Genomic DNA, 21,004 nt, shown 5'->3' with positions numbered 1-21,004 from the left:
CGTAGCCAGCGCGCAGCATCATCAAAAGCAACAAGAAAGTCGAGGAAAAAGGTAGCAACTGTTTAACAAGGCAAGATGAAATCCACATTTTCGTCTTCTTGGAAAAATGTATATAAATTAGATGGCTAAGCCCAGTTGCCACAATGAAATCACGGCAAATATCTTTAGTATGTACTACTAGTATATTACTGCAGGCATATGATGCTGCTCTAGTGCCTAAGATGCTATCAAAATGTCTCGACAGTCACCACCACCTAACCAAGGAAGTACGCCCCCCACCGTCTTCAACAGTCAGCAGCCTTCGGGGCAAGGCAGAGCCTGCCCCGAGAAGCACGCAACTGTGAGCGGACAGTAGATAGCAGGGCGCCCCTCAGATCAGGAAAGCAAATGGTCATTTGTATAAATCCCTTCCTCTCCCTATCCCTTGTAGATGCCATCGAGTTAAAATGTTTAATATACCGCTCGGAATACAGAGCAGTCAAGGATGATTCTCGCCTTGCGCTCCACCTTGCCGTGCGGAAAACAAGCATTCTCAGCAATGAGAAGCTTCTTCAGTCACATGCATTTAAAAGAGAAAAGAAGATAATGGGGGGAGACATTCACCGGGCGAAAGGTCAATGGGGCTCAAACCAAGGCCCAAGTAATTTCACGGGCTGGCTCATTAGGCCGTCCCTGAATATCCTATTAGTCCGGGGTATCGTACACTGTGCCATCTTGGCGCATGTTAAAGTTGTTGTCATTTGACAATGCCGCTAGTATTCCTGTTCTCATCAGTCGCCTTGAAATGTCTAATTATAATCAGTCTTCCTCAAAGAACACCTTCTTCCTCCCACTGCCTCTATAATCCTCCATGTTATTTAATGCTTGGTCGATCTCCATGATGTCAAGCATTTCTGCCTCCACGTTCCGAGTAGTGAAATCTGCTGTGACGTCTGCCGCTGCGCTTAAGGTATCAGCAAATCCAAAGCCGGCACGCGATCGAGCAACCGGGGTCGGCACGTCATCTGATTTATCATTCGCTCCGCTTCCATTTCCGTTTCCTTCATTCTCACCTCTGGCAACCTGCTTCTGTCTTAGAGTTCCGGGTTTAACAGTACTCAAGTTGAACGACAAGCTTGCTGATCTGTCCTGCTTGCCGTGAACTATGATAGCTTCCGATTTCTCATTTCTTGAGAATAGGCGTTTTCTGCGGCTAGCAACGACGTCGCCAATCTTTCTTCCTGGGCCGTCTTCTCCCTCTCGTACGATGACTATTCTTGATTCTCCTCGGATGAGTACGTCAACCGGGAGACCGCCATCGTCAGGAATATCATCGTCATTCTTGGAAATATCTGGAATCAGACCAACTCCACAGCATCTTTCTCCTAGAAGACCAGTGGCAAGATCAACCAGCTTGACCATTCTAGTAGGCTGAGCACCACTAAATAGATTGACGCCACCACCGGATCCTCTTCGTAGTTGTGAATCCCAGAATCTCAACACACCTGGGATGACGCAGACATGTTCCAGGCCCCCTATCCATAAAGCCAGGCTTTCGTCTTGGAGTGCTTTGCCAGGAGTTGAAGGAAGTCCAATCACTTTCACACCTCCGCGAACTGCGAATAGGCGATCAAGGCTGGTGGCGGCAGTCAAAGATGTGGCAGCCTGTTTACGAGTATGAGGCGTCATAGGTGCAAAGTCACCAGCATGCTTATCTTTCTGCTGTGTCGCAATGGTGCGTAGTGCGCCCGTTCCCTCAACATATCCGGAGACACTAAAGGCAGTCAAGGCAGCCCCCTGAACGCCCGATTTCAATTTACTCGATATAGCGGCTCCCGATTGCAGCGGCTTCGCGCCTTCAATGTCCCAGATGCCCCACATGCCATCTGCTAATAAAGCGAAGACTGCCCGGCCATGAGCTATCCATGCGGCATCCAAGATCGGCTTGCGTGAGGAAGATGCTTTGGCAAATGGTTGATATAATGAGAGTAGCCACGAGCCTTGAGCCGGGAATGGTCCTCGGGCATCTAAATCCGGAGGTAATGATGGCTGCGCAAAGTCGTATATCCTTACAGCGTGAGGCGACGATACCGCAAGGAGCTGTGAAGTATTTGTGGGGTTGAACGAGATGCTCGTAAGGGGAGTAGGGAGAAACTCGCTTTGAAAAGGCTCAACTGGCCGATTGGAAGGCATCTTGTCTTCAAGTGCGATATCCCACAGATGTAGAACGCCAGATGCCTGCCTTGAGAAGGCAGCTACCACTGCCCTTGGCGTCTTGCTTGATGATTCAATAGACCTTGGGGCAATCAGAGTGATGGCTAAGCCGTCGCTGTGTTTTGTCTGGCCGCTAAGAAGAGTCAGCGACTCACCCCAGGATCCAGATCCAGCTTGCCCAGCCAAGAGATCTGCTCTGAGCTCTGGTCGCGCCTTGCTTTGGGGAGAAGGTGGCGTCAAGGGCAAGGTGACAAGATAGGCATCGTTTGTGGCGCAGGAAACCGCAAATACCATCTTTTTGGCCAAGATTGGCTCGCCGTTAGATGCCGTTTCAGCTGAAGAACACGGTACTAGCGGCATTACCGCAACTTTCAACACAGCCGTCCCAAAAGCTAAGTCCAATGTCTGAATAGTTTCGGGGTAAGGATTCCTCTCGACGGTGTCTTCGAATTCAGGCTTGTCGACATAGCCCTGGGTAGCTTGTGATTTCGCCGGCGGCTCGTCATCATCGGAATCAATAATCATGACAGAATCTTCAGAAGCTCCATTCCTCTGCTCTTTGTGGTTTGCTGGCTGTTTTGGAGCTTCGTTGGAAGCTTTAAACCGTCGACCGCCTCGCCAGACCAAAGTTACGCCATTATCGTGCCCATAGATTAATATGGTAGCTCCCTGGGGAGATTGAACCGGGTATGTCTGGACATCGTTTACCCGCCGTGATAGATTGTACCTGTGATCTTGGAATTAGCCACATGCTAAGCGATGCTTTCGTTGCAGACTCACGTAAACTGCGTATTCTGCGCCGTTCGACGTATTCTAGGCGTGGCTGCAGGGCCCATTGCGAGATGATCTGTTTATGGACACACTCCCTAAGGTGAGAGCAATATTGTAAGAAGCTCTGGGTTTTTTCGCGTCGGTAGACTTTAGTGCATTGTTTGCAGCCAAATTACAAAGTAGGAGTGCTTGATGGATTTCAATGGTTGGCTTTGTATGGGAACTTTTCCTTGACGCGACATGCTAGCAGCAAGAAGCTCTAGAAAATTTATGTCACGTGATGCGCGCAACTACCCATCAACCTCTGCCCTGAAAATCAGGCTTCATATGCCATGTGCCAACGTAGATTATGCCTATGGGGCCTTCAAATAAATTAAATCAGATGACAGATGTTTGTGTTGCTTTCAAGATTTATCGCGTTTGGTCTCGATTTTGTATAGCGATTGTTGGCCTTGAAACTTTTTATACGTTGCCTTGTCAGAACCACAGAGTATAAAGTACATATAAGCTGCTAGGGACTGGCTAAAATGAACTTCCATGTGTATGTACCGATAGCATCAGGTAGCTGGCTCAGTTATTAAGATTAAAAATAGACACAGAATATTCAATTGACATAACAATGTTTCGTGGATGCTAGCGAAATATTTATCTAAATCTTACTAACGATTTCCCAGTATCTATCTAGTTACTCCAAACGCGTCTCCTTGACTTTCTTCGTTATAGATGTTCATCATTAGCACGCACATGGAGAAAACCCAAAAATGAGAAGAGGCAAAAAAGAGAAGAGTCAGAAGTGCAATTATGATGAAATAGTTGTGCATTATTGGCATTCAACGGGAAAAACTGACTATAGCTGCGGCCAATTGGCTACCCTTAATGGCAGTATTTGATCAGCGCCCCTAGACGTTAAATGCTGCATACTCGATGATTACTCTAAGTTGGCGAGCAATAAAACGCAACTCGATATACCATTAGCCATAATAAATATCTAAACGCCGAGGTAGCAAAAGAAAATGAGTTATTCTTGAAGAAATCTCCCGAGCAGAACACAACTCACAACCGGCGTAGTTCATGAAACACATTCTTTACCAGGAAGGGCATCTTCACTCTCAAGCGGCTTAGGCAGAACAAATCAATAGCGCTCACAATCTCAATGAATAATTTTTTTTTTGTTTCGACATGACGGTACTTGGTTACTATGCGCAATCCCTACATACACAATCCCACCCAAGATCCATCGCCCACGTCCGAAAAAAGAAAAAGGAAGTAAACAACTCAGTTAGCAACCATATTTTATCTTCTAGCTCCTTCACACAAACGCACGTCCCTGGTCTTTATCTCTTTCATACATACACCCGAAGCATTGATAGCTCGGTTAATGCCTCTCTCCCCACGCCAACAAGTTTATACACAGGGAGTTCCTGGAAATGGGAATTGTTAAAAAAAAAAAAACACGCTGGGCCGACAAAGCAAAGCGTGTTAATCGGGCAGCCTTGCGCCTCCCCTTTTCTTCATAAAAGTTGTGAAGACGAGGAGCCAATGCCGTTGCATTCCTCGCTCTCTAATCGCCAAAAAAATTAAATTGTAAGAGTCAATCGGACACACAAGGAGTGGACGGCGTAGGGAAAGCCGGGGTATGATGTTGAAGATGGCCAAACTCATTCATTTCCCTGTGTAGTAAAAGTCTATCCCTACGCCTGAAATAAAAGAAAAAAGAGAAAGAGAAAATGTCAAAACGCCGCTAGGCCATCGGGCCAAGAGGGGGGTCAACCAAATGGACATGAGCTACCATCCCGATAACGCCGTAAATGCCCATGATTGAAGGAGAAATTGGTGAGGCCAAGTAAAAGGCAAATTCGCTCGTCGTTAAGTGGATATGTGGCTATTTGCTCATGCGTTGGTGACCTGTAAAATCGTTAGCCAATCAAAAACAAACTCTTAAATATGAGCCACTAGTGCGGCAACCACAACATACCCGCAAGATACGACGAGAGTAATCCTCATTGTCTGCGATACTGCCATCACTGAGCCTGCGGTGGGCCATGATGGGGTCAAGGCGAGAGTCGGTCATGGAAATGCTACCGCTGGTAGAAGGTGGCTTGGAGCCGTTGATGAAGGCATTGACGGCGGCATTGCGGCGGTGTTCCTCCTCGATTTCGGCATTCCGTCTTCGCCTCATGGTGAAAAAGGCAGCTCCCAGAAGGCCTCCCAGGACGACAACGCCAACAACAGTGCCCGCAGCGATACCAGCGACGTTGGTTTTCTTTGAGCCTCCCGATGGTGCATCTGATGGAGTTGCCTCTGCAGACTGAGAAGCCGGGCTTGAAGGGTTGGCGGCGGCCGATGATTTCTCAGAATCAGATGTCGAGCTGGTTGAAGAAGAAGAAGGCGACGATGTCGTTGACGGGGGCACATAATTGGGGGGATTGATGTTGATACCAGTGTTCCATATGCTGTAGAAACCTGGGTTTCCAAGACTGCCGCAGGCCTCATTGCCATAGCCGGGGCAAGGGAAATTGCATTTGTTGTCATCAACCACATCATCGGCGGGAGGATAAACCATTCCGCAGTAGCACACATCAGCCTGCAGTCCTGAAACGGCGAATTTCTGGGCCGTGCAGTACTTGTTGCACGAACCGGAAGAAACTTCTGTGGCCTTGACGGCGGTAGTGGCCGTCATGTTTCCTCGGGAACTCCAGCAGCCCTGTGATCGAACGGCGCCTGGCACAGGCGGTGCTGATGGCACTTGAAGATTGGCTCGGATCACATGGCTGATCTCGTCGACTCTCACAGGGGTTGCGCCGAGAGCTGTGTAAAATTGAGATGCGGCCACCAAGGCACCGGAAATGATCGTTGACGATTTCATGTTGATAGAGCGAGCGTGTGAAAGAGAAGAGAGTTGTCAAAGTAAATCAGGTCGAAAAAAAAAAGAGCCTCAGAGTGGAGGCTACGGCTTGAAGGTCGATTCGAAACAGGCAGAAATAAAAGATTAATATCAGGCTGGCTCCACCGGGGAGTTTGTCAAAGAATAAAGGAAAGAGACGAGAGTTTGGCAGGAGAAGAAAGCTGTTGGACTTCGGCGGCGGTTCGCCTTTGTATGGCGATTATGCGAGTTTTTCTCCTTTATATTCGATGGGCCTGCAACAGTCGGGGGATTCGTATGACTTGGTTCGGCGGCGAGTGGCAGGACGAGAAACGAGAGGCTCGACAGACAGACGCCTTTGCTGGTGGAAGTTGGAATTTCTCAAGATATCAGAGCAAAGACCGACTGCATCTGATTTCTTTGACCCGATGGGCTTTGAGAAACGCTGTAGGGAGTCGGTGTCGTCGAAAGAAGGAATGAACTGGAACGAGCGTCCTAGAGGCGTGACTTGTTTTGTTGAAAGGGAGAGGAGACGAGAAGGAGAAACGACAGATTCGGGGGGGGCGGCCAAGGCAAGCAGGACGGCCTGGGGGGGTGGCTCCGTGTCGAGGTGGCAGTACGTACCGCCAGGTACTCGTACACGGATCAGGGAGCTGGGATTAGGCCAGTTGGTGTGGTTAAGGGGAAATTAGTGCGCTGGCCCGCCCGGTGCTGGCGCTTTGGCTGCGTGCGAGTGCCTACTCCGGAAGCTACGAAATGCAAGTACAGGACGCTGCAGGCCGCTGAGGTACCGGGGCTGGGGGGATACGAAGCTGGTGCGTGTACTTGTACCTGCGCGGTGCTTGCGTGAATGATTCACCGCACAGGCATAGCACCTGCTGGGTGCCAGATAGTGCCGCCGACTGGCATCGCAGCAGATCTATTGACGTGCTGGACTGCCCTTGGATGCTCTCCTCCTCGTCATGCTCTCTTTGTTGTCAATATTGATGCTGCTGCGCCGAAGCACACCGCGCACTTGCACGTACTGCTACTAATGCAGGGAGAAAATATTGCCTGCAGGTACCGCCACAGCAATGCAGTGCCGCGATCCGCCAAAGGGAAAAAACATCTCGTTCCTGGAGCTGGCGCGAAGCTCAGCAAAGCAGCTCCAGCCCCTGGCCAAGTGCAGTCTTGTGTCGCCGGCATCCTTGCCTAATGCGCCGCCCACGCAGCCAATCGCAGGCGCCATGCTGGAATGCAGCGGGCCTATTGGGCTGCTCAGCGCGTCGGCACCCGCCAGCTAGGCCGCTAGCAGGCTAGGCCTGCAAGGCCCGAACCTGTCACGGTGGCGCCCAAACAGCCAGAAAAAAACTTCAGGAACAGCTACGCTACAGGCTGGGGAAAAAGGGACGCGTGGAGCAGCACTGCGCCAGAGGTAGCGCATACGGGGGCTGTGCCTCGGCCGTGTTAGTGCTGCAGCACTGCGCGCGCGCACAAACCTTAACGGCGTCCCTGGATTGAGCCTGGAATCGGCGTCGCGGATACATTCAGAAGCTCCTGCAGACGGCGTCCGAGTGGCGTTCCGTCCTATTTCCCAACTCCACCTCAATCAAAAGCTCTTCCACACACACAATGCAACCTTCATCAGGCATTCCAATAATAACGACGACACGGCACTGCCAGCAACGAGCACGAGTATATTTAGTTCACTTGAGCAACCTGCGCGAGACCCGGCAGACACGGCTAGCTGCCCGTCATTTCCATCCCGTATTTGTCCTGTTTGTGGCGATGCGATGTCGAGCCGCGAGGCAAATTGAGGGAATAGCGGCCTGTTATCGCGCTGGGCCCGGCCTCTCCAACGGCCGCCCGCCATCGACAGGGATCAGACCAACTGGCTAATATTAAAGGCACAGAGTCGGCTGCTGATGCGTCGTCGTGCGACCTCCGAGGCCTTGCTCGTGTTGCGCCTAGCGAAAAAGGGAACGCAGAGGCCCATGGGCTCCATAATAATAGGAGAGCAGCACGTTTCATATCACTACTCTATCCAGTCAACGCACAACTCGACATCAGCACCAGCCTGTGCATGCATAACTCGACGTGCACCCAATTGTGGGCCGCGGGTACCTGTACACCCGCCGTCTTGATTCATTCTCTTGCAGCCACGTCGAATTTGGCGCCTTGATGGTCGCAAAGCTGAGACAGCGCGACCCTCCTTCGTGCCAACTTGCGACAGCGACGAGTTCCCTCAATGCTTCATATCCTCACGCATATCGTCTATCTCTGCCCGATTCGTCGGCTCCCGCTGCACATCACGGTAGCGAGGCGAAGATCGAGATGTTTACTTGGCGGCGGGCAGCCAAGCTGCTGTTGATTGGAGGTGGGAGCCTTAGCTTCTTCTTCGGCGCCGAACACGTGTGTCTCCGCTAGGATGGAGGAGTATCATCTCAGTGTCAATGCCGCCATGCGCCTTGTTCCCTGTTTTTTACGAGTGCTCATCCTCTTCTCGAACTTGCGCCGAAAAGCCCTCTTCTGTTGTGGACGAGGACGCACCGCTGCGGGTCCTCCATCCCTAGGTAAGCACGGCCACAAGGATGGCATTGTCAGTGAGGACGCGATCTCACCTTCACCGCTTGCTGTTTTGTACCGTACATTGCTACAAGCACCTGTGCGGAGTAAGTAAACGATCAAGACTGCTTTCCGTGCATGCAGAGCGGATATCAACACAAACCGGCTTTCTGCTGTGCCAATATGCACTACCAGAATTCCGTACTGCAGTAGTATTTGCTCCCCTTGTAAAACCTCTCGTTGGCTTTTTCCCCTGCAGTATCACGACTGGCTATGTGCATATGTACGTGCTTGCGTATTCGCAACGCTGCTCGTTTGCCTGCCTTATCATGCAATACATGCATGGGCCATGATGTATAGGGCTTGCCCAACTCGGCGTCCAGACGATATCCTAATGCAACGACGGAGTACAGCCACCCAAGATGCCAAGGTAAAATCGGAGCCCACAAGTATGTAGCTAGCTAACAGCATTAAGAAGATGCCTTCCGAGGCCGAAGTTCCTACATACTACTACTAGTGCCAACTGCTACTACCACTACCATTTTTCAACCAATAGGTACATGGTTCCTCCCTGTGTTATGCCCCGAAGCTTCCGTGAATGGCTATTAATCATCAAGAATTTGATCAATAACCCAGGCCGTTCCAGTTGTTCTGCGCTTGGGCACCCTCATCTCGCATTGGCCATGAGATCTAAGCAATGCGTGTAAAAGGAGAGCATTGCGTGCATATTGAGAAGGCTTGTGAGTTCTAAAAATAACAGCCCACTTTATTGGAAGTATTCCAAAGAGTGGTTGATGCCGCGTAGGGCATCCGATGCTCGGTTTCCTAGGCCTCGGCCTTTGATGGAAAATATACAATGTGATCTACGAGCTGCCATATATGTACCAAGCACAATGCAGTATCTATGTTAAGTACCTAAAAGTCCCACCATAAGTCAAATGCCTTCGAAGTTGATAGCAAGTGCTTGATTCTAGTATTAGTATGTTAACACTTCGCCCCATGTCCCGTAGACTATTGTATATTGTATGTTATGTGATGCGACAGCTCGCTCCGAGTCCCATAGGGAAGCTGCTACATGCCGTTATGAGGCTATAATTTCTATAACATTAAGATTAACATATACGATATTTAAAATAGCTTACCCAACATGTCGGTCGATCCTTTTGGATACCTTCTAGTTTTGGGTTATGGTGATTTTAAGACTCGCTATGTATATATCGCACTTTATCAAGGTGTATAATCTAACGCTATTACGCTTTTCTTCATATACAAAATAGCCCTTCGTATGATACTAGGTGAATTTCACTGATGGTATACTAGGTAGATAGCGCAGATACAGATTGATGTTGATGCCACCATTAGGCATAAATCAGATTCGCTTGGATATCAATATCAGCACAAAGTGTCTAATAACGGTCATTTAAATTTTACATTGAAATATTGAGTGTTGAATCGTCGTAGAAATACCAAGCATATCGTTGTCAAAGGTCAAGACGCATGGTGGCCTATGCTGAGGGAAATATGCAAGGCGGCGAAATAGATTCCAACGCATGGATTCGGATAACAAAAAGAAAGCAGAGAGGCACATAGACACACATAAAGGCTGGTAGATATTTGTGGATATATTGGAAATAAATAGCTACATGGAGAGGGTTAGTCAGGGACGTAGATGCAGTTGGAGGCTAACAATGTATTCATCCATCAGTTTAGGGAGGGAAAGCAGCTATTGCCAGCGATATACCTTATCTTTATGTCCTATGAGAGCCGACAGCCCGTAGAATCTCTTGCTATTGCAAGCATCCAGACTTCTTGAGCATTCCTTGAACACAAAGAGGGATGCCGACTTTTTCTGGTAAGCATGCCCAAGGTGCCTAAGCGAATTGATGATGGCTGAGATATGTATTGTCAAGAAACAGCACGGTATCAATTTCTTCATGTAAGTACATTGTCAGAACACAATAGCCAGAACTGCCGAGGCCTCATCCCTCATCATAAAGACGGAGCCCTTGCATCCAACAGTGAATTCTGCGCTGTGTAAAAACGTACCATCACTTTCTCTGTACATTTCTTCGCAGTCTGACAAGCTATGTATTTACACTCTCATTCTCCTAGATCTCCAGAAAAAGTCACTGAAAACTAGCAAAGCCTTGACAAGGAGTGGACCAGTCGGCGTAGCTACTAATAGAATGTGTTTAGTTATATGAATCAATATCTTATACTGCGCTTTCCATCACCGGGCTACGAAACCGACGATAGACCTATCGGTCATACCACTCGGCCATCTATTCAGGAGACGTTCATCGAAATGGTAGAGTTAGCTCAGCCGGCGAGATTCCGCCATCGATGCGATTCCAGACGAATACTTAGACAAAATGATGTAGAGCAGATTTTTGGTTGTAACGCACAAGTTGAACTTACTATACCAACCATCCCATCTCAATACTCTTACACCTAGTATTTTAAGAAGAGCAAGCACATTCAAAGGATTGGTAAGTCAGTAGTGCCTGCGTGCTGACGTTGTTCGTTTAGAGTCTGCGCCTACTATCACCCCACGAAATATATCTTGCCCTTAATAAAATACTAGGTATGGAAAAGCCCGGTGGTTGGGAAAAGAGTAGAAAGAAGTATAGAATTGCTTTGGGGGTTTGAGGACTAAGCTTTATAATCTAAATTGAATTCAAGTTTTGGTCGGGCGCAAGTCATTTATTGGTGATTACTAGAATGGAAATAAATCTTGTTGACAGATAAAGCGACTCAACTATAATGCTAGTAATATATCGTGGCTAGAGGCTACGCTATTATATTATTCTTTTGATTGAGGCCCAACTAATTAGCGAATTGACGCTCATCTTTAGGATGGCCAATTCGTTCAGCTTGAATGTTCAAGCAACGAATGTAGGAAGAATTTCCATAGAGGTACCGGGTAAGAATTAAGAGAATTATAGACTACTAGTATTGCGGCGCAGGTAGATAATAGGCACTGATATTTAGAAAGTTGCTACTCCATACCAGCTGAATTGATGGATGCCCAGCTGTAATAGTTACCCGGGAGCGGTCAACGATTCTGTTACCAAGGGAGGTATGATATGACGATGGTGCTATTATTGGCGTCTAGCACCGGTTTGCCTCGGAACTGTATCAGAGGCTGGGGTGCCTAGTTTCAGCTACATTGGTGAAATGGCACAGCGCCAAGCAATAAATGCTGTGGAAGAACCGCGTACTAAGGTACCAGGTACTACCTTGGAAGTGTTCTGTATCATGTACCGTACTTCGTACTAGCATTTCTCCCTTGCGTCCGGGTCGCTTGGGGTACCTGCGTGATTGACTCACCTTTGTGCTCACTTTCGATAAATGAGAGCTCCTCGGTGGCAACTATGCATATTGTTATTATTGGCTAACCGATTGTCGAGACAAGCCATAGACTTGGCCGTAGAAATGCCTTTGTAGCGGATACTCCATCTTCTCTCGAGGCCGAATAAATGACGGTACATACACGCAACACACGTAAATGCAGATTAACCTATGCCGCGTTTACTCTGCTAAGCAGGTACCTACTAGTAGTAGGTCCTACAGCTGAAATTCGCGGCTCAACTCCGTAAAACGACAGGTAGCAGGATACGGGTTGTGCCTACTGCGGAGATAAAAGCGCCATTCGGAGAATCATTCCAAGAGATGACTCTCCTGTTTCTGATGCCGTAAGACCATCGTCCTGGTACCTGATAAATACTGGCACATTGTTGACAACAATGTGGCCTGAGGCACTACATTGTTGATCTTGGCCGCCCCATCAGCCAGTTAGGCTTGGGCCTGGGCAAGTTGGGGTAAAGTACCCAGGTACGCTATTGGAAGTAGCTCTGGTCGTCTTCTTAGGCGGCAAAGAACCTCCGCAATCAATGCGTAGGTACTCGATAGGCCCCCTTGCAGGGACGCCGTGCGTCATCAGCCCGTCAGCACAGGCACCAATAGGCGCGACAGCACGCAAACGGCGAGCACGAGGCCTAACCCCCCCGTCCGCCCTGTTTGATTAGCCCAGGTCCAGTGACCTCTTGTCTGTAGCACTGGTAGCATCACCGCCAGCCACCGATGCTACACAGTGACTGACCAGTACTAAGCTGCCTGCCGCCTTCTTATCTAAGTTCGCACTACTGCTGCTGCCCACTACAAAGGCAGCTTCGTCATCCCTTCTCCTCTGGCAGCTCTTCCAAACCATCAACTCATCATCCTTCATCCATCACCTCTCACACCAGAAATACCCCATCATCAAGCCCAAAGTGTCGCCCAGTATGAAGAGCGCATTGATTGCCGCTGCGGCGCTTGTTGGCTCCGCCCAAGCCGGCGTCCACAAGATGAAGCTGCAAAAGGTTTCCCTGGAGCAGCAGCTGGTATGAAGCCGCCCGTATCTGCCTCTGCCCAGTCGCACGAGCACTAACACTTCTCTTTTTCCACCAGGAGGGTTCATCTATCGAGGCCCAAGTCCAGCAGCTCGGCCAGAAGTACATGGGCGTGCGCCCTACTAGCCGTGCCGATGTCATGTTTAATGACAATCTGCCCAAGATCAAGGGTGGCCACCCAGTCCCCGTCACCAACTTCATGAATGCCCAATGTAAGTCAGCGCGCAATGGCAATGCTCCAACAAGCGAGTGCACCGCTTTACTAACTTGAATGGGATAGACTTCTCCGAGATCACCATCGGCTCTCCTCCCCAGACTTTCAAGGTCGTCCTTGACACGGGAAGCTCCAACCTCTGGGTTCCCTCGCAGTCCTGCAACAGCATTGCTTGCTTCCTGCACTCCACGTACGATTCGTCTTCCTCGTCGACGTACAAGAAGAATGGATCCGACTTCGAAATCCACTACGGATCAGGTAGCTTGACTGGCTTCATCTCCAATGACGTTGTCACCATTGGCGACCTCAAGATCAAGGGCCAAGACTTTGCCGAGGCTACCAGCGAGCCCGGCCTTGCCTTTGCCTTCGGCCGCTTTGATGGCATTCTTGGCCTTGGTTACGATACCATTTCAGTCAATGGCATTGTTCCTCCCTTTTACCAGATGGTGAACCAGAAGCTTCTGGATGAGCCCGTTTTCGCGTTCTACCTCGGAAACAGCGATGAAGGTTCTGTGGCTACCTTTGGTGGCGTTGATGAGTCCCACTTCTCGGGCAAGATTGAGTACATTCCTCTGCGCCGCAAGGCCTACTGGGAGGTTGACCTCGACTCCATTGCCTTCGGCGATGAGGTAGCTGAGCTTGAGAACACTGGTGCCATCCTCGACACTGGTACCTCCCTCAACGTTCTCCCCTCTGGCATTGCTGAGCTGCTCAATGCTGAGATTGGCGCCAAGAAGGGCTATGGCGGCCAGTACACCATTGACTGTGCCAAGCGTGACTCCCTCCCCGACATTACTTTCAGCCTCGCTGGCTCCAAGTACAGCCTCCCTGCTTCTGACTACATCCTCGAGGTGTCTGGTAGCTGCATTTCTACCTTCCAGGGCATGGACTTCCCCGAGCCCGTCGGCCCCCTGGTCATCCTCGGCGATGCTTTCCTGCGCCGATACTACTCTGTCTATGACCTCGGCAAGGGAGCTGTCGGTCTTGCCAAGGCCAAATAATTAAATAATACACAGTGGAATGAAGGTGTATCTAGGAGGGACACAGCTCATATGTTGGCAGAAGGCAGTTTTGGTTATTTGAGCAGCCTTGCGTGCGGGAATACAGTATTGCGAGGTGTACGGATCAAGATTGCAGCGCCGTTTATGTAATATAATGGAACACTAGTACTTGTTTGCTGCTCTAATTTTACTTGAACCTACGAACAGAGGCTGATTTGTGTTTAATCTTCTGCGTCTACTTTGTGAATGGCTTGGCGCGTAAAACTGAGTTGGCCATGGCGTTTGTGGCTGTTTTGTGCGTACGTTTTTTGTAGTATCCTTTCTGGTTTGGTCTCTCGTAAGGGTAGGTACATTGATCTACCTATTTTCAACACATTTTTATATGCTCAAAGGAGATCATCAATATGTATCAACGTAGTAATTTACATATGGGATTTGGCGCATTAGCATTTTTTTGGTAACACTATATCTTGATAGTAGTTAAAAGTCTCTTTGCGATCTCTTATCTTGCATTGTAGACGTGCTGAATCTAACGGCCCTTCGTCACCCAAGCGGATCCAACTCTTACTAGGAGTAGTAGTCTGGCACTTCCAAGTTGGTGGGCAAAGCACTCGCCGAAATAGTGCCATTTAGAACAAAGAAACTTTACAAGCCGAAACACTTCGGCCTTCAATACTGGATACTTGGGCTATATGGCTAGGATGGAGAAAGTCTATACTATGACTTCCATGTGGCCTTTTGTGTATTGTATTCCTATAGATACAATGCAGCATAATCATTGTTATTGTAATCAATAGTATTGGGTGCGTTCAATAGGTGAACATATAATACTAAAAGGCTAGCAGTGCCAATGGTGGTAGTAGTAGTATTACAATGAGATCGATCCGCACCTTAGGTAGGCATAATCGATGAAGCTTAAGCATCCACTAGTACGAAGCACCGCTAATTGCCTGTAAGCACCGCTCTTTTAGCGGAGCCACGGCGGGCCGGCGGCGTTCTCGCAGCGTCAGAGAGAGGAAATCACGTGCCGGTAATTTTAGACTTTTCCCGCGAGGGCCTTAGCGCAATCCTGGGTCCAGGGAAAGTACTTGGCGATCCAGGACACATTCTTCCCCAGCTGGCTCAACAACGGCATTCCATCCTGCAGCCGCCTGGAAATCTGCGGAAATTTCGCTATTACCATCTCCGGCTGCTGTTTGAGGCGATTTGCAGGCGCGGCGTTTCATTGCATCTCGTCTGTTGGATGTAGACGCTCTGCCCGCGCGGCCTTGATGAAAAGGTTTTGGAGTCGCACCAAAGTCAGCCCTTCTACAACCGCGTATCGCGACGGGGCGCGGCCAGCACCTCGACGACTGACAGAGGCACCGAGCCAAAATGGCGCAGCCCACGCCCGAAGATGCTAATGGCATCAGGATACCAGATGGCGATGCCGGCGAGAACGGACATGTTGTTGCGGCGTCCGGGAAGCGAAAGCGCGACAGCGACAATGGCGACCGGGCCGAGGACGGCGGCGACGAGATGGATGTGGATAACAAGGTCGAGCTGCCAAATGAAGACGACAGCAAGACACAGGAGCCCGAGGAGGACACGACAAAGAGCAAAGAGCTCATTAAGGCCTTCGTTGAGGTTCTGCGGAGGTACGATTGCATTTACCGAGAGCCACGCCTGTGGTTCTTTTTTTTTTTTGTCCTCTTTCTTTTTTCTCTCATTTTCCGTCCCGCTACCATCGGGTTTCGTCATTTGAACAACTCCGTCCCCAGTGTACCTGGAAATGCCAGAGAGCATGCAAGCTAACCAATACCAGTTTTGACATCGGACCCTCGATCCTCGGTCGCCCACTATCGGCACCAGAGTCAGAATCTGAAGATGAACCCCATGCAAAGCGCCAGAAATCGGCCGAGCCGCCAATGAAGCTGAGCATCACCGATAAAGTGGCTGCCGACGCATACACCTCCCTCGATGCCATTGCAGCGGACCTCGCTTTTGCTGTCAAGGCCTCACTGTCTGAAATGGACTCGGGTCCTTCTGATTCTGGTGCAAGAGCTGTTAGCATGAAAAGGGCTGCGCAGATCAATGAATTCCGAGACAGAGCCATGGATCTACTCCGTCGTGAAAAAGCATACCCCAACACGCGACAAGAGCCAGCAAACGGAGAAGTCGAGGTACATACTGCGTCCGAAAAGAGTGAAATGGTTTTATCGCTGGTTGGCTATGCGCCCCAGGAAAGGCGCTTGTTTTCTAGTTTACCGCTGTCCAAAGATGTCGATTTGTCTGACCTAAGCCTCCCGCCTGGCGTGTCCATCACCCGAGTTATCCCTTCCAACCCTCAAGACCGAACGCAAACTCTCGGCGAGCTATTTGCTCCGCCGCGACCCCTTCCGCCTCTTCAGCCACCCAAACAGCCAAAGACACAAGCCAAGGGAAATCGCCTAGATTTTTATCATCCGCACTTGACCGACAGCTCCAGGTACCGGGGCAACTCGTATTTCAACACAAAATTGTCCACTGGCTATTATCTAGATTACAGTCAGGCGACACCTTCATGGCAGACAAAGACAAAGCAGCATGAGCGCGCACAAAGTCTTGCCGGCCGGAAGCCCTCACTCTCAGAATTAGAAATGTCCGAAATGGAGACCCTCTTCCGAGGGGCTTTTTCCACGTTCGCGCCATGCAAAGATGATACTGCTGCAGTAGTGCCGTCTAGCGTTGCCGGCCGACTTTGGTGGCAGCGCAGTGGCAAGCAGAGTTTCCAGCGAATGATTGAAGTGGAATACTATGGCGACCTCCAAGATGCGGAACCCGTCGACCCCACGCGGCCAATAGAATTAGACGAAACCGCAGTGCAAGAAGCTATTGATAACTGGGATGAGACAGTTGTCGACCCTTCATTAGACGACGTTATGGGATCCAAGCACGATGAACAGGACAAGGAGGTCGACGAAATTCTCGAAGAGGTCAGCGATTTAATCGAGACGCTAGCCTCTTACCAGCGCATCCGTAACCTGACATTGCCAAATTCGCAAAACCGCCAGTCAAGCGACCCTATTAATGGAGATATGCTGGCCAATGCTGGACCTCAGCCCTCGGAAGAAGAACAGGCCACCTACCTGATGCTCAAGGCTCAATTGGCGCTCATTATTAAGACATTGCCGCCGTATGCAGTGGCTAAGCTGAACGGCGACCAGCTTGACGATCTTTTAATTAGCACCAAGATAATGGTTCGCACTGATCAATATAGTGGTACTATGGACGAGGACGAGGCGAGCGCGCAAGCTCGACTTAAGGCGCAGCAGCAAGCCGCCCAGGCAGCCCAAGCTAATGCCAGACAGCCGCAGCGTACACCCAGTGTTTCTGCTGTACCATATCCTAATCAATATGCGGCGGCGGCAAACCAGTATGGCACACCCGCTCGGCCCGCACCCCAGCCTCAGCAGTACTATCGTCCTACACCAGCTCCCAACTATCAGCAGCCTCGCAACTTGGGGCCACCAGCTCCTCCTCAGCAAAGGCCTCCTCAACCGAATCAATACACTCGTACCAATGGCTATCCGAACCAGTATGCCACCCAGCTTGCTAAAGCCCAAACTCCATACGGCCACCAGAGCCTGCCGCAACAATACGCAACCCAGCAGAGACCCAACTATGGGCAAATGCCGCAACAAGGCGTTCCAAACGCTCGCTATAACTTCCAACAAGGCTACCAGCACCAGCCGGGCACGCCACAGGCGCCTGCGAATTACGGAACGTACGCTAACAGCCCGGGTGCAATCCCAGCTAGAACTATGTCTCCCCAAGTAGGAGCCCGGCAAACATTCAGCCCGTCGCCTGCTGTGCCACAAAACCAGGGTTATTCAGCACCAGCCCCGACTATGGCGAGCCAGATGAATCGCTTTCCTAGTGGCTCATCTCAAACGGGGAGCCATAGTCAGAGCCCCGGATTGACTGGATACCACACGGTCATCCCGGAAGCCCAGCAACAGCGGATTTTAGACCAGGCCAAGGCTCGCGTCGCGGCCCAGGAGAGATCGGCCATGTTTGCTGATAGACTCTCACAAACGAACACGTCGGGTTTATCAGGCATGGGTTTGGGTGTCAATATTGATGCTAGTCGAATCGCGGCTATTCGAGCGAACATGGCGAACCAGAATAAACCGCAGTCCCCCACTCCTTCAAAGCCTGGCGGCGTGAATGGGACACCGGGAACAAGCCATGTACCCTACAAGGTGACTCCAGTCCCAGTCCCCGTCATCCCTACTCTGCAACGCAAGCCGACTTCATAGTTTAGGTAAACTCATAAAACGAATGTCACGGAAATGGGAGGGTAGTTACGCTTTTGTGAATAGCAACACTTTTATGGCGTTGTTGAAAAGGCGTTAAGAGGGGTTAGGGTTCGTATAAAGGAGTTCCGGCACAAAAATTAACTTGAGAGAATGATTACACGCTTTCGAAGACGATAATGCAAGAATTGCCTAAAAAAAAAAAAAAAAACCTTTTACGGGTTAGAGGAATATGAGGTGTTGATATGGGAGAAGGATTGACTATTTCCGATACCTTTTGTTTGTTTGTTTGTTTCGGGAACTGGGAGGTGGAGACAGGTAGTGGGAGATACGGCCGTGAAGGGACATGAATGTATGATGGGGGCATGACAAAGGAGCCCTGGTGACTGCAGTATGGACCCATCACTTCCACATTTTTACACCTTTTTTTCTTCTTCTCCTTTTTTGAAGCTTAGTGAAAGGGTCGATTTGATTGCATAGGTAATAGGGTTGGGAAGCAATTAACTAATAGTCAGAAGCACAAACAGGCTTCTAGACAGAACATTTTTATTATTTCTTTATCTGCGGGGACTGTGATGCAAGAGGATATCAGATGGATGGACAGTCAGACAGGGAGGGTAAAGATCAAGAGGAGCTGACAAGGAAGAAGGGGTTTTGGATTGTGTGCATAGATTGCACACTCCAAGACAAACACAAAAAGCGGCCAAGGGAAAGGTATTGATTGGGATTTCTGTTACTGTTACTTTGTAGTGTATGAAATACCGTTGGACAAATATTGGGGTTCAATAGACGCCAGATAGGAGGGCCTTTTTTTATCTTCTTTTTTTTTATCTTTGAATTGTTCTTTTATCCAATGCGGGAGCAAAATGTGAAAATGCTTGTGGCGTGGGATACATTTTTTATGTGGTTGTATTATACAAGTTAGAAAAAAAAGGAATTTCTTCCTGTAAGTCATTTTATTTTTTTTCTATCATAATTGTTACATGGTGGAGATGCAAGTAATTGTGCAGTATAAATGAAATTATTTATACAGAGCTGAGGGGTATCGTATCATATCGTTCCGTCTATTTCCCTTTTTAAAGGCGCCTCGCCTCCCCCTTTCGGATCGTCATTTCAAATATCGTATAATATGATGCGCTCGTTTCGCATACAAATAGTACATAGAGTAGTGGTACAAAGGAAGCAAGCTAAAGGAGGTTAAAAGGGGGGGAGTGGAGGAGAATGATCTACGAGTGATCTACGCGTGTAATGGAAAAGATAAAAAAAATACAAATGAAGGCACCAGAAAAGCAGTTATATCTCGGTATCTGGCTCTCTGGCAGCCTGCGCCTTCTCGCTGTACTCAATGACAATCCTCCTAAGCTCAAAGATGACCTCGACGAAAATGAGGACAATGATTATCCATTCCAGCCGAGTGCCATGTTGCTCGCTGGACATTTCGCGTAAGACGGTAGCAATCTCCTGTGCGTAGTCCATCTTCTGGTTTAGAGCACGGATGCGCACGTTGACATCGAGTGCGCGGCCGACCTGGTCGTAGTAGCCCTCCAGCCCCAGCTCGGACCGGCTGTCCCAGAAGATGTCCGGAAGGTTATCCGTCAGCTCCGAGTAGTGGTTGAGCTTGGCGCGGAGGCTGAGCAGCTCGCCAGTCTTTTGCAGGATGAATTTCCGGCTGAGCGGGACGCCGGCTCCCTGGGAGAGCAGGGCCGGGATGTTCCGCGTGCTTTCGAAGTAGGACGTCAGTGCGGCCTCGAGAACAGCCAGTTTGGTGCTGCGGGCGAGGCCAGACGAAAAGGCAATCTTGGCCAGCGTTGTGTCGAGAAAATCGCCCTCTTTGTGCTCCTTGCGGGTGCCTAACACGACAAGGTCGCCTTTCAGCGCGCTCGTCTCGCGGCCGTTGTCGGTGGTGAACTCGAGATCCTCAACCTCTCGCAGCTTTTCAGGGTGAGGCTCCTCCGCTGCCCGCAGTATCTGCTTGGTAACGACGTCCGGGGGCAGCGACCATGTCACAATTGTGCCCGAGGGGAATACGAAGATATCCCCGCCATTGACGCCCCTTGCATGGACAACCTCTGCGGCGTCGAAGCTGGTGCCGTCGGGGTCAATTGCGAAGCCATGCGACGACAAGATCTCCAGAACAACGGGCATGTTAAAGGCCTCGGCGATGCATGTTGCGCTGATCATATTAGACGGATCGGCCTCTGTGGCGTCTAGACCGAGCTTGCCATGCTCACTGCTGCCCCGCTTCGGCTGCTGAGCGATAATGGCAACTCGACGAAGGGAGTTTTTGGTCGGCGTGGCTCGAGTCGGCTTTCGTTTTGCTACCGGAGAAGAGGCATTGGGGCTGCTAGCAGCGCCGGATTGCTGCTCGGTGCTTCGAGAAGAGGCTTCGTCGCCATCGCCGGTCTGAGACGACAGATATGGGTTTGATGTGAAAAAGTTGCGTTTCCGGGGTAGGCTGGCGGATGTGGTGAGATGAAACGAGCGGCGGCGGGGACGAGGCACAGCGGCCACGATGCTGGAGCTGTGGATGTGGCGGGCGACGAGGTTGGCGGAGATGCGCAGCGAAGGGCTCCTAATCATGGTGGAAGTCGGCGGCGGCGGCTGCAGCTGCTGCTCGCCATGGAAGGAAAAAAAAAGGAAAAAAAAAAAAAAGAAAAACGGGCCTCTTCTACTTCTTCTTTTCTCTATGGTGCTCGTTACGCGGAGAGTAGGTGTCTGAACCGATGGAGATGATTTCACAGACGATAAGA

General features: G+C 49.9%; 6 protein-coding genes across 6 annotated transcripts; 3 read left to right on the top strand and 3 right to left on the bottom strand.

The window, feature by feature from the left end:
- Positions 1-130: 130 nt before the first annotated feature.
- TrAFT101_003080 (uncharacterized protein) lies at positions 131-3,168 on the bottom strand. The gene is made up of 2 exons (XM_024906149.2): positions 2,974-3,168; positions 131-2,920 (listed from the first exon to the last, which is right to left on the bottom strand). Exons 1-2 carry the CDS (start codon positions 3,027-3,029, stop codon positions 799-801), a joined length of 2,178 nt encoding a protein of 725 aa, XP_024764206.1. The 5' UTR covers positions 3,030-3,168; the 3' UTR covers positions 131-798.
- A 1,686-nt stretch (positions 3,169-4,854) lies between these two features.
- TrAFT101_003079 (uncharacterized protein) lies at positions 4,855-5,830 on the bottom strand (the record flags this gene model as incomplete). The annotated part of the gene is made up of 2 exons (XM_024903495.1): positions 4,855-4,869; positions 4,940-5,830. 2 exons carry the CDS (start codon positions 5,828-5,830, stop codon positions 4,855-4,857), a joined length of 906 nt encoding a protein of 301 aa, XP_024764205.1.
- A 1,070-nt stretch (positions 5,831-6,900) lies between these two features.
- TrAFT101_003078 (uncharacterized protein) lies at positions 6,901-7,110 on the top strand (the record flags this gene model as incomplete). The annotated part of the gene is made up of 1 exon (XM_066126775.1): positions 6,901-7,110. The coding sequence occupies one exon, from the start codon at positions 6,901-6,903 to the stop codon at positions 7,108-7,110; it is 210 nt and encodes a 69-aa protein (XP_065982882.1).
- Positions 7,111-12,569: 5,459 nt separating this feature from the next.
- Positions 12,570-14,191, top strand: PEP4 (saccharopepsin). Its single transcript, XM_024901763.2, has 3 exons — positions 12,570-12,753; positions 12,821-12,974; positions 13,043-14,191. The coding sequence occupies exons 1-3, from the start codon at positions 12,655-12,657 to the stop codon at positions 13,975-13,977; spliced, it is 1,188 nt and encodes a 395-aa protein (XP_024764202.1). The 5' UTR covers positions 12,570-12,654; the 3' UTR covers positions 13,978-14,191.
- Positions 14,192-15,084: 893 nt separating this feature from the next.
- Positions 15,085-19,246, top strand: TrAFT101_003076 (uncharacterized protein). The gene is made up of 2 exons (XM_024899309.2): positions 15,085-15,614; positions 15,782-19,246. Exons 1-2 carry the CDS (start codon positions 15,352-15,354, stop codon positions 18,255-18,257), a joined length of 2,739 nt encoding a protein of 912 aa, XP_024764201.1. The 5' UTR covers positions 15,085-15,351; the 3' UTR covers positions 18,258-19,246.
- TrAFT101_003075 (uncharacterized protein) lies at positions 19,140-20,955 on the bottom strand. Its single transcript, XM_024907656.2, has one exon. The coding sequence runs from the start codon at positions 20,832-20,834 to the stop codon at positions 19,548-19,550; it is 1,287 nt and encodes a 428-aa protein (XP_024764200.1). The 5' UTR covers positions 20,835-20,955; the 3' UTR covers positions 19,140-19,547.
- Positions 20,956-21,004: the final 49 nt, after the last annotated feature.

This window comes from Trichoderma asperellum, chromosome 2, assembly GCF_020647865.1.
Source record: "Trichoderma asperellum chromosome 2, complete sequence".
In the NCBI taxonomy this organism is placed as follows: domain Eukaryota; kingdom Fungi; phylum Ascomycota; class Sordariomycetes; order Hypocreales; family Hypocreaceae; genus Trichoderma; species Trichoderma asperellum.
The sequence above is the reverse complement of the archived record's forward strand: the minus strand, read 5'-3'. Positions and strand labels throughout refer to the sequence as shown.